Genomic DNA, 16,935 nt, shown 5'->3' on the forward strand with positions numbered 1-16,935 from the left:
CCACAAGGATATTTTAACTAAATTTTTAAAATTTATTTATGTGTGTGTGTGTGGCCAGCTCAGCCCACCAGGGGGCGGGGCGGGCTGGCATGTGGTGCTGGGGGATTGAACCGCGGTCCCTGTGCTCTGCTAAGCTTGTTCTAAGTAGGTGCTTTAGACCACTGAGCCATCTCACCAGCCCTATTTTTCTTTTTAATTTTGAGACAGAATCTCTCCAACTTGCTAAATTGCCCAGGCGAGGCTCAAACTTGTGATTCTCCTGCCTCACATGCCCAGACTGCCTGGATTACAAGTGTGAGCCACTGTGCCCAGCATCTTTTAGAATATATGTATTTATGTTAGCCACATTTAATTATTTGATTAATTTATAATTTATCTTGATATAGCCAAAAGATAAGTTTAATTTTTCCCTAGTTGTCCCAACACCATGTATTAACTAGTCCATTTTTCCCCACTAGTTTGTGACGTCATCTCTACTATATGTTCAATTTCTATTACATTTGGTCTACTTTTATCCAGTCCACAGGTCATGCTCTGTACGCACACCACGATTAATTATTGAGACTTTATGTCTTAATATTTAGCATGGTTGGTTACTCTTCATTGTCTTTTTCAGAAATTACCTAAAAATTCTGTTTCTCTTATAATAGTAATTTCTATCAGTTTGATTAAAAAATATCTAGCTGTGAAGCCTGGGACAGGCAGATCGAGATGTGTTTGAAGCAAGCCTGGGTACATCATGAGTTCAAGGCCAGCCTGAAATATTTTGCAATATCCCATCTCAAAAAAAAAAAAAACTTAATAAAGAACTAAAATGCAAATCCATCATTCTGGAATGCTTTTCGCGTTGTTCTGTTGTATGCCTGTTTGTATTTGTGTGCTTATTGTATTGTTCCTGATTTTACCCCAGGTCTTTTGGGGTGGTGCTGTGGGAGCTGCTGACGGGAGAGATCCCCTATAAAGATGTCGATTCTTCAGCCATTATTTGGGGTGTTGGAAGCAATAGCCTGCACCTTCCAGTTCCTTCCACTTGCCCGGATGGATTCAAAATCCTTATGAAACAGACATGGTAAGAAATGTATTTCTTCCAGTAGCCTCTTGAGTTTTCTTCCTCAAGGCAGATATAAAGCTCTAAAACAAAATTAAGGTTTATTGAATGGAAGAATTAATATTTAATTATATGGCCAATCCTGCATACCTATAACTGATAGCCTGAGCAACAGATCCGACGCTAATAATGCATAATATCACAACCACGGTTAATTTTCTATTCTTGCTTTGAAATTCTGTGTTTTTGTTTTTTTGGCGGAACTGGGGATTGAACTCAGGCCCTTGCACTTGCCAGGGAAGTGCTTATTCTACTGAGCCACCTCCCCAGCCCCTTGTTTTGAAATTCTGTACCATATGTATTGTTGTATGTTGCTTTGTTTTTGTCTTTGTTTTTTGTTATTTGGTTTTGGTCTTGTTTTTGTTTTTACTCTTTAAAATATTTTTTTTAAAAAAGGCTCTAAAACACCAAGAGGATCCCTTGGTGGTGGAAAAGACAGGGAGCTGTGGACTTGGAGGACTTGAATTCAAACCCTGGCCTTGCCATTTTAGAATCTGTGTGTACTTTGGGGCACGTCATTCCCGTGTCAGTTTTCTCGTCTGTAAAACAGAAATAGCACCTGCTCCTAGGGTTATTGCACTGTAACTAAATAAGGCTCCTAGGTTTGGTGTTGTCCCTTGAACTCATGTGCCTTAGTAAGTAATACTGCTTTTCCCCTGGTGGTCCTAGTGGACTGCTACACAGGTCTGTGAGTCTAGCTAGACTTCTGTTTCATCAGGAGTAGAGTCTCCTAATTACTTGCCTTTTTGCCCTTCAGAACATCAGAATTGTCTGCAATATAGCCATTTTGGAGTACAACAAATGTGTTTCAGAAAGTAGAATAAAATTTTCATGCTCCAAATCCTGACTTCCAAGGTGCATAAACTGTCTTTTTTTTTTTTTTTTTTTTAGGCAGAGTAAACCTCGCAACCGGCCTTCCTTTAGGCAGACTCTCATGCACCTAGACATCGCGTCCGCAGACGTGCTGGCCACCCCCCAAGAGACGTACTTCAAGTCCCAGGTAAGCAGCGATTCTGCCAGCCTGGCGCTGCTGAGCGGACAGGCAGGGGCCGCTCAGAGGGAAAGGCCTGCTCTCGGAGGGGGCTGTTCTTAGCCTTCCAACAATTCTGTAGCTCGACTCTTTCTTAGCTAATAATTACGACGCTGCACACATCCAATATTTGGTAGTTTGCTAAGTAATATATATTATCTCATTGGTAGAGAACATTGATGTTGGAATGTCGCCCTTAGTGGGTTCCGGTGAAATTGTTGAAAAAAAAAAAGAAAAAAGGATGTGAAAAACTATCCTATACCTACATTTGAATGAGAACTTCTACTGACCTTCCTGAGAGTATGCCTGTCCTCGAGGCAGAAAAGCTGAAACACAGAAGAGGGAAGTTAAATATCAGAAAGAGTCCATGCTAGAATTAAGCCCATAGAAAAGTCTAACTTGAAGTGTGTTACCTAACAGCTCCAAATAAAATATAAATTGATCTATCTAATGGTCTTCATTATACTAAAACCATCCCAAGACTTGTTTGTTTTTAATTAATTTTATTGAGAAAGACATAGCAATGAGACAGTTTCAAAATAGGCTAGTAGGATGGTTACAATAATTAATACATTGCCTATTGTTGTCTTCATAGGAGTTATTCATGGTACAAGATGCAGACATGCTATCTTGTCTAAACACAAGACTTGTAGCTGAAAACAATAAACATTGATTTAGCTCACTGATCTGTGGGTTGGCAGTTCAAACAGAGTAATGCTGTGAGCTCTTCCCAGGCTCCTCTCGTATCCTCTGGGAGCCAGCAGGCCTACTGGAAGGCTAGCGGCACGAGGCAGTCTCGTTTGCAGGTCTGCTGGTAGCTTGGCCTTAGCAGGGGCGCCTACATGCTCTGTCGTGGGCCACTGACCCTTCTGCAGGCCAGCGGGGCGTGGCCACGTGGTGCTCCCAGGGTGAGCAATGAGCAGCACAAGGCCCAGGGCACAGGTGGTTCTCAAGCCTGCCTTTCCACGGTGCCTGCCAAGACTCCTTGGCCAGATCAAGCCACAGGCTTCCGAGAGCTAGAGAGTGAAACTAGATGTCACCTCTTGGCAGGAGGATCACGATAGCACCTTGTAAGGGCATAGGTCCAGAGAGGGAAGAACTGTGGCTTTAAATAAAAATGCTGAGGGCCAGAGATATAGTTCAATAACACAAGCACCTGCCTGGTAAGGTCCTGAGTTCGATTTGCGCCACCCAAATAAATAAGCTGTAAATGCCATAAAGATTGGTAGTCTAGTCATGGCCACTATGGACAGGGAATGTGGGAGGGAAAGGGGTATTTGTGGTCATCTTTGTTTCTGTCAGTACTCTTTGTAGGGTTGGTTTGGTTGTCATGAATTTCTTCAGTTGTTCTTTGTCATGGAAGTAGTTTATCACTCTGTTAAATTTGATAGATAGTTTTGCAGGGTATATCAGTCTGGGTTGTAAGTTGTTTTCTTTCAGGACCTGAAATAGCTCACTCCAAGCTCTTCTTGATTTTATGGTCTGTGTTGAAAAATCTGTCATGATTCTGATGCGCTTTCCATTATCAGTGATCTGTTTCTTCTAACAACTTTTAATATTCTGTTCTTTGGCTCAATTTCTGGAATCTTGATTATTATGTGTCTGGGTGAAAATTTATTTGATTATGGCTAGCTGGAGTTAGTATGCCTCAGTTACTGTATGTCCAATTCTTTTGCTATGCTTGGGAAATCTTCTGCTACTATATCTGCAAACCATCTTTTTTATGTCATTTGTGTTATCTCCAGCTATTTCATTGATACTTATCAGTCTTATATTATTTTTCTTTGCATCATTTTGCAGCTGTTGTATTGCTATGTCCTGGTTCCTTGTTATTTTTAAAAGATATCTCCTTTCATATGCACTAGTTGCAACGTTATCTTCAAGGTCTAAAATTCTATCTTTTGTTTTGCTGAAACAGTTTTGCCTGCCTTCATGGAATTTTTAATGTGCTGGACATCAGTTTGAATCTGCTTCATGCATTCTAGTTCTTTCCTATATTGTTCATTCAATGTTTCCATCATTTTCCTATTCTTTTTTTTTATCTATGTCTTCCAAAGATATATCAAGCAATTCTTTCATAAATGTTGACGTTTCCTTTTTTATCTGAGAGATTATTTGTGATCTGATTTCCTTCATAGCCTGATGGAGTTGTTTGCTTTAGTTGCTGTCATCTCAGAAATTTCAGGTGTGTGATTTCCAAGTTCTTTTATGACCTTGTCCCTTGGACTTGTTTTTGGTGGGCTAGAAGTCTGAGAGTGCCCTTGGTTCCTTCCTTGTGTCATTTTTGAAGCTCCCTATGTTCTCCCTGACTCTGCAGTGATGGTGGGGTGGCAAGGGTGAGGAGGGTGTGGCGCTAGGCCAGCCTACCAGGTCCCCTGGCAGTCTTCAGGGTGAGAACAGGCAGCCAGGACTCAGTGGGGCTCACGAGAGGGGTATTTGCGAGATGTGTATTCCAGCCAGATGCAGGCAGAATCAAAAAGCATAAAACTGTGGCTTTTGAATTAAGTTATAGCTTCCTTCTTATAAAACATGTAGTAGCACTGAATTTCTTATTCTTCATATGACTTTCTTGGGTTTTGAAGATAAATTTCTGTGAAGTGAACTCCATCTCCCTGTTGATGTTCAGTTTTATTTCAAAGACTTGTTCTCAAAAAAGACATTACCAACTGACTAAAAAAATAGCCTAAAATGCAAAGAAAGTTATGCTAAACTGGGAGGAAGAAATAAATATGTACAGATTTTAAAGATAAGAATAAGAAAATTGTATATTTCTTATACTATAAGAATTTTAGGTTCTCCAACTATAAGTCAGCCATTCTTAAAGTGTGATCTGTAGATTTCTAGGAATTCCCAAGACTCTTTGAAGGCACTCATGAGGTAGAAACTGATTTTATAATGATATTAATTCATCATTTACAACTTTTATTCTCATTTCCTGAGGAGTATACGTGAAGTGTCCTAGAAGCCAGGTGTGGTGACACACACCTGTAATCCCAGCTCTTGGGAGGCTGAGGCGGGAGGATCACCAAGAGTTTGAGGCCAGCCTGGGCTGCATAATGAGTTCAAGGCCAGCCTGAACTATAGTGAGACCTTGCCGCAAAAAACAAAAATCAAAACAAATCAAAAAATGTGAAATATTCTAGAAAAATTGTATGGTATGATGACATAGCCCTGGTGGCTAATGGGATGTTTGCTTGTCTGTTCTTGTACATAATTTGTCAGTTTTAATTGCTATCCAGTATCAAAAGCTGTAGCTCACATAAACAAATGTTCTTTGGGATTCTCAGTAATTTAGAAGAGAATAATGCTGGACCTAAAATTTTGAGAATCTCTGTGATCAAGCATTCACCCGACTCCACAGCCTCCATCCGTGGGTGATGGTTTAATTCCAGGAAAGTATGTATGGAACAAAGTTCGCTGGACCTGGGAGAGGGCACCGCCCCATGTCCTCTGCTGTGCCAACCTGCCTGCCCGAGCAGGGGTAGGAGCACTTGCTTTCCTGTTGTCACAGAAACAGAGACATCTGCCCTTCTCAACAGTGAGGCATGTCTGAATAAGGCAGAACATTTTTGCTTTTACTTTTGGGTTTTTGTTTTGGTTTGGTTTGAGGTTTTTTGCAGTTTCTAAGGAAGAATAAATCAGAAACCTGTTCTGCTGGCAAAAGTTCTAACACACTTTCTATGATCTACAAACCTAACTGTCCCCATAACTATGTCTTTAAATAGCTTTTATATATGTTTTTTTAATGTTACTGAGAAATGATTATGTAAGTTACTTAAAAATATGAAAGACTAACTTCATGGTGTTTCCTATGGGTTTTTGATATACGCTCAGAGATTTCCTTTAGAACTATTAAAACTATTGCCCTCTAGTCTTCCTGTGCAGGCACAGAGCACTGTGTATGAAGCCTTTCAGTTGTCTTCTGTTTGTGTTCAGAAGCGACTTATCCTGTTCATGACATGAAAAAGCACTGAGTGAGCTCCAGGAAATCTTTCAAACTTTAGGATACTTTTTGATCACAGTTCTTTCTTTCCAATAAAGTTATACATGCATACCACAATTCTGAAAAGCAATTTCTAGGGAAGATATTAAATCGCAAGTCACTGAGGTCAGTTGAACTGTGCATATTTGTAAAAATTCAAATTCTAACTAGGTTTTACTTCAGTGCTCTCAAAATATCCCTTTTGAAGCCAGTGAAGCTTCTCTGAGAACACTTCATGTGTGGTGCCTTGTGCCGCCAGGCAGCAAAGTGCCCACGCTCAAGTGTTTCTTCATGGGACCCTGCTCGCTTTTATTGTCAGGACACCATAGGCTGAGGGTTCACATTCATCTCAGAAAGCTTCCTCTGGAGCAAGACTGGAGAGCAAAGGAGAAGGAAGAAGAAATGGAGAGGAGGAAAGAAGAGAAAGCAGCACCTTGGGCATCTGCTTTGGTCAGGGCAGGCTGTGACCAAATGCCACACACTGAGTGGCTTGCAAACAACAGAAACTTGTTCCTTACAGACCCAAGGCTGGCCCAGGTTCAAGGCCAAGGCACCCGCAGGTTGGGGCACAGAGAGGTCTGAGTTCTGGCTCATAGGTGATACCTGTCCCTCAGCCCTCACAAAGGACAAATAAGCTCCCGGGCCTCGCTGGATGAGGACACTTAAGCCATCAGCTCCCAAAGGCCTCACCTGCTGATGCCACCACTTCAGAGCTGAAGGTCTCAACATATAAATTCAGAGCAAGGGGCACCTTCTAATGTTCACTAGTTGCTCCACACTTTTCTCCCAAAATGAAATTACACTTATCCTTCATGATCCCCAACTCTGCTATTCTTGACGATGCGTAGAATTTTTTAGGTATTTACACGGCGATTCATCACTGACTCTGAAATTGAGACTGTCTCTGGCTAGCAATAGTAAACTAATGAGGTACTCGGAAAGGCAGTGGCCTTGAGTCTAACCCCCTGTCCTGTCAATTAATTGTCACTTAATACCACTTGAGTAGGTCACTCAGTTTCTCCATGTACAAGCTTACTCTTTGAAACAGTGAAGAAAATCATGTCTTCCCTTACTTAGGGAGTATCTGTGAGGATCAAATGAAACCATTAAAATGCAGATGCACTGTAAGTTATCAAGAGCAGTTTGATGGTGCCTCACACAGCTATAAAAATAAGCTTCCTTTGGGTTATAGCCTTCTGGGCACTTTTTCTGATAAATTCTGAGGAGATTTTTTTTTTTTTTTTTTTTTTTTTTTGGCGGAACCAGGACTTGAACTCAGGCCCTTGCGCTTGCCAGGGAAGCGCTTATACTATGGAGCCATCCCGTGGCAGTTAGGGGAATCCTATTCACTGAGCTTTGACTTGATCTTGCCCCAACAGGGAAGAACTGGCTGCCCAGCACATACCACGTGGCTTGTCCTTGCTATAGCAGTGTTGTGCCTGGGGCCAGGCCTGCTCTAGCCTCCTGATAAGGCGTCCTTGGTGTCCCTTACCAGTCAGTGTCTGGAGTCCCTAGTCTCCACCTTCTACCAAGGCTGCCAGTTAATCATGCCACCCAAAGGGGCTGGGGAGATGGCTCGGCGGTCTAAATGCCTGCCTGGCAAGCGCAAGGACCTGGGTTCAATTCCCAGTACTACATGCTGTGCCACCATGCTGGCCCACGAAACTGGGTGTAGTGGTGCAAACCTGTAACCCCAGTGCTGAGGAGGCTGAGACAGGAGGATCACAACACGTCTGAGCTGCATAGCAAGACCCTGTACCAAATAAATAAGTAAAAGATTTTTTTAAAAAATAGTGCCACCAAAAGTTCAACTCACCCTTCCTGGGAGACGATGCCTCATCTGCTTCTCAGCAGCAGCACATATAGAAAACACAGGCAGGAAGGATGACGAAGCCAGCAAGCTGGGTACAGTGTTAGGTTCTGCTGGGCAGTAGCATCTCTCCCAGCCTTCGCTCGTTTCTCAAGATGCCAATTATTGCTCTGGTATTCAATTGCAGTTCTGAGTCTTTAGAAGATGATTTAGCCTTGCAGTAGGTGGGTCACAGGCCCTGCTCCTAAACTCTGCCACCACCCTCTGCTTTTGTAGTGTTCAGGCAGTTTCAGTAAGGAAAGGATGCAGGACAGAGACTGAAGGTGAAGGAACAGAGAAACTTTATTGTGAGCTCAAGACCGACTTCCTGATTTCGGGTCAGGACTCCCGAATGTTGACACCCACTTGGACTTACCTCTAGGTTACATACTTTTTAGTTACATATTTCCATAGTAACTACATTACCTCATTTTCAGGAATTTTACAAGAATGTCACACAATTGCTGCAAGGTTCCCAGACATCTGCCTGTCATGGGGCTTTGTGGCTTGTTTGCCCTATTCCCCCGAGTTGTCCTAACTATTTGATCCTATTTTATAATCCTGTTTTTCTCTTAAGTGGGCTTCAGTTAGTTACATGGAAGGGGGTAAGGGAGTGAGTTTATCTAAAGAACCGGGACTGGCTGGATCCCCAGCACCACATGCCATACCAGCCCTGCCTCCAGGTGCACTGAGCTGGTCACTGAGTCCAGGTGTGGTGGCACATGCCTGTAATCCCAGTGTCGGGGGAGGCTGAGACAGGAGGATCGCTATGAGTCTGAGCTGCATAGTGAGACCTTTACCAAATACATTAAAAAATAAATAAACTAAGTTTAAGTGAGTTTAAATGACCCTTAAAGTTAAAAAGGAACCCTGGAGTTAAAAAGAAATGGAGTCTCTTTTGCCCCATCAGTACCATCTTGGCTTCCTCTTGGGGAGCACTGTGATTACCCAGAAACTCAGGGACCAGGGACTGCAGAGACTCACTTCAGCAGCCCAAGCTGCTTTTGAGCAGTTTTGCAAGTGAGGGACTACAGAGCCAAGGCCCTCAGAGAGGGCGGGCGGTAAGGAGGGCCCGGGCTCCAGCACAGCTGGGCTGGATGCTCTCTAGGGTTTATTGACTCCCGGCCCCTGATTTCCAAGATTAAGCCCCAAGCACTTTGCTTTAGTGTTTCTTAAACTAGTCTGGGACTGGCTTGACTTTGTTAGTTGATGTTTTAAAGTTATGGTAAAAGAAATAGAGTCTAAAATTGCTGTTTTAGCCAGGTGAAGTGTGTAAGTGAATGTTGCATTCACAATGTTGTGAAACTCTTACTATTACTTCCAAAAATTTTCATCACCCCAGTGAACAGTAACTCTGTATTCCCTCCTCTAGTTGCTGATAATCTCAAGTGAGATTATCTATGAATTTCCCTGTTGGAGATGTATCATTGATGTGGAATCACACAATATTTATTCTTTTATAGGGGCTGGTGAGATAGCTCAGTGGTCTAAAGCGCCTGCTTAGGCAAGCATGCAGGGACCTCGGTTCGATCCCCAGCACCACATGCCATGCCAGCCCCGCCCACAGGGTGGGCTGAGCTGACCATAAAAAAAAAAAAAAAAAATATATATATATATATATATATATATATATACTTTTATGTCTCCCTTATTTCAGTTGGCTTGTTTTCAGGTTTCATCTATTTTTGTAGCATATGTCCTATTATTTATTTTATGGCTGTATAATATTCTATCACATATACCATATTTTCTCTGTTAACTCATCTCTATTTTGAAATCAATATGATGGGAGATAAAAGAAATGGAGTTTTGCGCAAAAGATTCAGCCTACTAACTGAGTAACGGGGACCAGGCCAGGTCTCCTCTGGAACATGAAGAAGTTATCAATAGTAGTAGCCACCCAAGTCTTACTTCGTTTTCCCTTACTTGCCCACGTGGGACTCAGGTTCCTTTAAGCACTCCCTCACTCCCTCCTCACCAGCACATGCACACACACACATACACACACGCATGCGTGTGCGCTGGGGGCACTGGGCACAACAGCCTCCTGGTAGCATCTGCTTTGCATCCCACAAGTGTGGCTAAGCACAGCCACCTCCCCCTGGCATCTACTGTGTATTGCAGTATTGGTCAGCCCTCGCTGTTTTCTGCCAAAATTTGTTTGCCCAGCTGGCGTCCCGTCCACTGGATGCTGCCATATTCCTGAAGTGCTGCTTTCGCCATGGGAGCGGCCCTCCCTGCTGTAGCAGAAGCTCTAGAGTCCTCGCGATCCCACACTGCACACAGCTCTATTGCATGATGGACTCTTCCTTGCCCTACTGAGTCCCACTTGGTGCGAGGCGGCCCCAGCTCAGTGTTTCCCGGGTGTTCCTGTGAAACCGCAGGGGTCGTCCCTCCACTGCAGCAGGGGTGGCTTTGTGGCGCTCAGGCAGGCTCTTCCTGATGAGGCGCGCGCTCTCCTCCACGCCGCAGCTCTGCACCTTGGCTTCGGGCCTGCTCCCCCCTTCCCCCCGCTTCCCCCCCTTCCCCCCCCCACTGCTTCACACAAGCCCCCCATGGTCGAAGTGCAGTTTGCTCAGCTTGGAACTCCTCCATAGGTAAGCTAAGTATCGCTGGCGAAATGCCAAGTGAGCCTCTGCTGGAAACACGAGACTTTTGAGGAAAACACATCACTAGGTCTTGCTATTTTCCTATACATCCTGTTCCCTCTTCACACCAGGGAACTCTTCTCTGAAAATCTGCTTTCCTGGAGGGTTCAGAAGGCTGTCTATTCCCCACAGTCAAGCCCCGTAGGCTCAACTTCAGCAGGATTACGTCCTGTAGAAGTCTGACCTGAGGTATCTGATTCCTTACTCCCCCAGGGCCGTGTTCATTTCCCTAGTGCATATAAGCATTGTCCAAGAGTCTGGCATGTTTTCACATAAAAGAATGCTTCAAAGCCCAAATCTGACCCTGTCCCTTAACAGCTCTACTTATCATTCTTTGGCTCCTAAAGCTCAAATACTCTCCCTGCGCCATCACTTTGATCTTATTGTGATTGAGACAACAGAATCGCGTGGGGCTTAAGCAAGCGCGTGTCTGCTGCTCTGGTGCTGTCGGAGGTTTACCCAACCATGGGAAGCGCATTCTTGATCTTGGCTTCCTCCTGGTGATGGTGGCAAGGTTTAGTGCCTAAAAGCCAAACAACTGGCAGACCCCTCCGTCTAATGAACAACATATACAGGAAAGTCGCGTATTTTATAAATAGATAAGCAGGGCAGTCATTTCTAAAGAACTATAATTTCCCCTATAAATGTCGATGAGGAGCAGGCATGGCGCACACACCTGGGATCCAGTCTTCTGGGAGAATGAGGGAAGAAGATCCCAAGTCTGAGCCCAGCTGGGGCATCGTAGCAACTTAGTGACACCCTGTCTCAAAATGTAAAAAATAAAAAAGGGCCTGGGGCATAGCTTAGGGTGAAGGCCTTGGGCAAACCCCCAATACCACCACCACCTGCAGAAAGAATAAAAAGAGAGCTGGGAGTAGAACTCAGTGGTAAAACAGTTGCTTTAAGTGCAGGAGGCTCTAGATTGAGTCGCTGGTACCGGCCAAAAAAAAGGGGGGGGGACCACCAATTTGGGGAAAACCTGCTATACATGTACGATCACTTAAATATAACTTTTTCTATGATTCAGAGATTTATTTTTATATATGGCAAGAATGTATTCTGAGATCTACCCTCTTACCATGGTGTAGGTGTACAGTACAAGATCATTAACTGTAGGCCTGATGATATCTAGCCTATCTCTAGAACTCCATCTTGGATAACTGGAAGTTTGTATCCATTGGTTAGCAATTCTCTGTCCCCTCTCCCTCTAGTGACCACCACTCAACTGTACTTTTAAGAGTTTGACTATTCTGGATACCTCATACAAGTGAGACTACAATATTTGTCCTCTGGTAACTGGCTTACTTCAGTCTACTTGAGGTCTTCAAGGTTCATCCTTGACAGCCATTGCAGAATTCCCTTCTTTCTCCAGCTTGAACAGTAATAATCCATTTTATGTGTATACCTCCTACTCTTCATCCATAGATGGCCAATTCCATTGTTTCTACATCTTAGTTATTACAAGTAGCACAGTGAACATAGGAGTGTTAATATATCCTCAGGATCTTGATTTCATTTCTTTTTCTGGATAAATCCCAGAAGCAAAATTACCAAGAAACAATGCTATTATTAAGAAAACAAAAGACAATAAATGTTGATGAGGTTGTGGAGAAATGGGAGCCCTTGTACGCCGTTGATGGGAATGCGAAGTGGTACAGCTGATATGGAAAATAGAATGGGAACTTCTTAGCAAACTAGAAATGGAACTATTGTGACATAGAGGTACTCTAACACGCATCTGAAAGTACTAGAATAGTTCTGTGAGACTGCTACACAATTTAAGACACTTAGCTGCACATTTACCCTCAGCTAGATGCTGTCTTACTGGCTTCTTGAGGTGGTAACCTACATGGGGCGTAAGTATTGGCTCTTTTCTAGAAACTGCCTCTCAACATACAATCCAGCAGAGGTCTTCCTGCTCCCTAAAATTTAGATTAAATGGGCTCAAAGTTTCATGTTCTATGGAAAGCCTAATGTCTTCTGTCACATTTCTATGAATTCCTGACAAATTTATAATTTATAATTTGATAGACACTCTGGCTCTGCCTCTCCGAGGCTCTTGACCCCCACCTCTGCTCTCTTGTGGGTGTTCCTCTATCTTTGTCCTATCATTTATCCAACTGAAATTCAGCACCTTTTTTTGATTAAAAAAAAAACACTCAACCAAAATGATTGGCAGAGACTTTATTGATGGTATAGGAAATGGAAGTGGTTTAAATTCTGAACAACTTGAATCACATATCGGATATTGACACTTTGTCCTAAAATTTTTGTCAAGAGTACTAAATTGTTGAGCTATATTCTCTCCTTGTTCTCTTCTCTCTTTTCTGTTCTTTCCCTCAACTCCAAATTTCTGAATAGTTTCCTGTATATTTCTTCCCATGTGCTACTATGTGGGCCCCAGGGATCTTATCCTCCAAATATTTTCTCCAGGTACAGTGGTACCTGGGTTCACAAACTTAATTCTTTACACAAATCATACTACTATATGATTTGTGTAAAGAATTAAGCTTGTGAACCTTAACAAATTCTAGAAGGGGTTCTGGTGCCAAATGTGAAGAAGGTAATATTCTCACAGACTCATGTCACCATCTTGAATTGAGCTCTTCTGTTCCAGAAGTGATGGTGGGATGCAGGCGTGATGTTGCTGGTGACCGGTGGTACATGGGCACCAGGAAAGAGACATCAAATGTTGGAGCAGAAATACCAACCATGGGAGGGCTGCAGACACAGTAGCACAATATGTTTTTGTTCTCACCTGACTCAGTCATCTTGAACACCTGTTCTGACTAAGGCTCCTGCAGGAAGCAGAGAAGTGTATAGACGTATACAGAGAAGAAGATCTTGTACGTGATCCTGTGGCAGTACCAGGGATGGAAACTGCTGGCATATTAATGAAAGCACATTTTCCTTATTCAGGCTGAATGGAGAGAAGAAGTAAAGAAACATTTTGAGAAAATCAAAAGTGAAGGAACTTGCATACACCGATTAGATGAAGAACTGATCCGAAGGCGCCGAGAAGAGCTCAGGTGGGCTGGTCTCTCGTGCTCTTTCTCCTCACTCCCGGTCTCCAGATACTGGCAGGGATGTTCTGGTGAATCTCTGTCCTCACACCATGGAGTTAAGTGCTACTCCATAGACATGCACAACTTTTTGGATTAGTTAAACATTTTAAAGTTTAAACAACAAGAAAAAGTTAGCACTCTTTCTTATCTCTGTTATCCTCTCCTTCTAACCCCGCTGTCCTGCCCTTATGACTCTTATTCTCCTTTGTGATGTGCTGCAACAGAGATCTCTGGGCAGCGCCCTTTGTTCCTTCAATCACTGGGCTGGTGCTGGGGAAGGCCAGAGATGGATAAGATTTGGTCCCTGGCCTCAAAATCTTTATAATCCATTAAGGGACACAAGACCTATTAACAAGCAACCACTATGTTGACCGCTAAGACAAACTACCTTAGAGGTAATTTATGAACAAAAGGAATACATTGCCCACAATTCTGTTTTTTTTTTTATCTTTTTATTTATTTTTTAATTTGGTATAGGGTCTTGCTACACAGCTTGAACTCAGTGATCCTCCTGTCTCGGCCTCCCCAGTGCTGGGATTACAGGCGTGTGCCACCATGCCCGGTTTCAGTGGCCAGCATAGTGGCACAGCATATGGTACTGGGGATCAAACCCAGGTCCTTGTGCTTGCCAGGCAGGTACTTAGACCACTGAGCTATCTCCCCAGCCCTGTTCACAATTCCTGAGGCTGGGAAACCCAAGAGCCGAGCACCAGCAACATCAGTGCACCTCCTGCTACCATTTGGGGGAGCTACAGACCTTGAGCCCACGAGCTCTGTGCTACAAATAAGTACAAACAAGTGGTAACGGTGTTGTCCTCTTTCCATTAACAGGATGTGTATAGGGATGCTGCGTTCTTCTTAAGATAGTACCAATGCTACACAGACAAAAGCTACAGATTATGCTCCAATCTTATCTGTGGCCCTCTGAACCACCAGGGGGTCTTTATGGATAAACCAAATGGAAAGTTTGTATTTCCCATCTTTCTCTTCTTGTCCGAGTCATGGTATCAGAAAAGAAAGCCTTAAAATAAAAACAGAGGGCCCTTGGGCAGGTGCCGTTGGTTGGAGCCTGCCCCGTCCTCCCCAGGTTGGCGGACCCCGCTGACCCTGTGTTCTCACCGACAGGCACGCTCTGGACATTCGAGAGCACTATGAGAGGAAGCTGGAGCGGGCGAACAATTTGTACATGGAGCTCAGCGCCGTCATGCTGCAGCTGGAAATGCGCGAGAAGGAGCTCATCAAGTGCGTATCCGAGCTGACGAAGGTCCTTGTTGATTTTGCGCCTGTGGGTTGGCAGAAATGCCCCTCTCTTCCACATTGCAGCTACTCAGAACTGGCAGATGTCTTAGTCAGTCGCACAGAATTCCAGAGGGACACGCTGTGCCCAAGTCCCTGTCCCAGGGAGGGAGGCACACAGATGGGCCGAGCCGCAGCAGATCACGTTAAAGGGAACACACACTGCACCGCCGTTCACCCTGCTGCCCTGTGCAGAGAAGGGCTTCATTTCAGGAAGGACTCAGTGTGCGTAAGCGGAGCTGATGGCTCGGGGGTGGTACAGCGGCTGCTGAAGATGGTTGAGGTGGTGAGAAACCCCGGGACCTAGGCAGCACAGCAGCTATGGACAATAAGCAGGATTTCTGCATTGGATTGTGTAGGGGAAGAGAACGGAAGCTCCTGAGCCACGAGCTGAGGATCAGGAGGAGGTCAGGCCCATCAGAATCGAGGATCCTCTTTATTTTTTAACCTGAATAGCAGCAGCCTAATTATTCAGATAGCTTATATCTGCAGTGTGCCCAGAACCTGTGGGTCCAATTAGCCCACAAAAGTGTTCTTCTCATCTTCTACAACAGCCGCAGCTGAGATGTGGCTTTTTCTTTCATCCCACAGGCGAGAACAAGCAGTGGAAAAGAAGTATCCAGGGACCTGCAAACGACACCCTGTCCGTCCAATAATCCACCCCAATACCATGGAGAAGCTCATGAAGAGAAAGGGTGTGCCCCACAAACCTGGGGTGCAGACCAAGCGGTGAGCCACTTACCCCTGCAGATCAGCAGGAGGATGGCCCCTAAAGCTGCTTTCTCAGAGAAGGGTGGATATGGCCACTTTGGTGCACACGGTTAGCATACCGAGCTTATTTAAATAGAATAAGAATGTGAGACACACTGTGCTCTGGACCCTGTCCACCTAGTTTTACTCTTGAGGCATAGGCATTTATCATCAACACCAAATAGAGGAAAGGGGAGGAGGTCCAGATAGACCTGGATTCAAATCCCAGCCCACTTTGTAAGCTGTGTTACTTGGGCCAGGGCACTCACCCTCTTTCAACCCCAGGGTCCTTGTGGATCAAAGATGTAAATCACCAGGTGAGGTCTGAGGAACTGCCCCTGAGGAGGAGGTGGGAAGCTCAACTCAGCATGGGCAGATCCTTGCCTTGACGCAGGAAGGCATTTCAGGATGCATCAGGGAGAGGCATAGGCTGATTAATTATTAGAGTCCCCGTAAGAAAACAGGGAGAGACTTCAGCTCCAGGAGCTGAGACAGCATTTCGGATGGAGCGGACCAGACCGGCCCCTTAACAAAGGAACAAGACCTGTCTTTGGGGCCATTTTCTCAGTTTCTGGTTTTGCAAAGTGGCTCCAGGGAAGCCCGTACAGCTCTGATTCAGTCTTGAGATGATCGGGTCTGCTTCAGGCAGGCTCAGCTTTGCAGAGGCGTTGCTGGAATCCAAGGTTCAAGGCAATGACTGGAAACTTCTAGGTGCTCACTGGCAGCTGGATGAGCCTATCAATCTGTTATCTTAGTGGCCTCAGTCTTCAGTCTTGACAGGGTGCGCCTGGTTATGCAGATTGAAGGTGAATCACATTGTGCTGCTGGTGTTTCGACAGATATTCCTTAAATGATTAACGCGGCTACATGCAGAGCCGAGCAAGGTTCTGATCCAAAGTTTCAGGGTCACAAAGGAGGCAGATACAAATGAAAGTCAAGAGCTGCTGAAGAAAATACAGATTGGGCTTTTAATGAGCAACAGGCCACCAGGTCCAGGAGTTCATCTGTCCTCTGCCCTATAGGGGTCTGGCACGTGAGACTTCTTTTCACTTTTATACTCCTTCTAGAACACAAAGCTGAATTCATCGTAACTCTTAGTCCGTGAATGGCGCCCTTTTATTTATACATCTAGACTGGGGAGATGGCTCAGTGTAATAAGTGCTTCCCTGGCAAGCACAAGGACTTGAGTTCAATCCCTGGTTCCACG

At 44.4% G+C, this 16,935-nt stretch overlaps 1 protein-coding gene across 3 annotated transcripts in view; it reads left to right on the plus strand.

Annotated features, from left to right (window-relative positions):
- Positions 1-16,935, plus strand: part of Map3k13 (mitogen-activated protein kinase kinase kinase 13) — a 142,192-nt gene that overhangs the window by 106,378 nt on the left and 18,879 nt on the right. For all 3 annotated transcript variants that reach the window (XM_023700925.1, XM_004640873.2, XM_023700924.1), the window contains exons 6-10: positions 911-1,069; positions 2,000-2,108; positions 13,537-13,646; positions 14,808-14,924; positions 15,570-15,707. In XM_023700925.1, the coding sequence (XP_023556693.1) occupies positions 911-1,069; positions 2,000-2,108; positions 13,537-13,646; positions 14,808-14,924; positions 15,570-15,707 (633 nt within the window). The remainder of the gene's footprint in view (positions 1-910; positions 1,070-1,999; positions 2,109-13,536; positions 13,647-14,807; positions 14,925-15,569; positions 15,708-16,935) is intronic.

Source organism: Octodon degus, unplaced genomic scaffold (genome assembly GCF_000260255.1).
Source record: "Octodon degus isolate 3935 unplaced genomic scaffold, OctDeg1.0 scaffold00128, whole genome shotgun sequence".
Classification (NCBI taxonomy): domain Eukaryota; kingdom Metazoa; phylum Chordata; class Mammalia; order Rodentia; family Octodontidae; genus Octodon; species Octodon degus.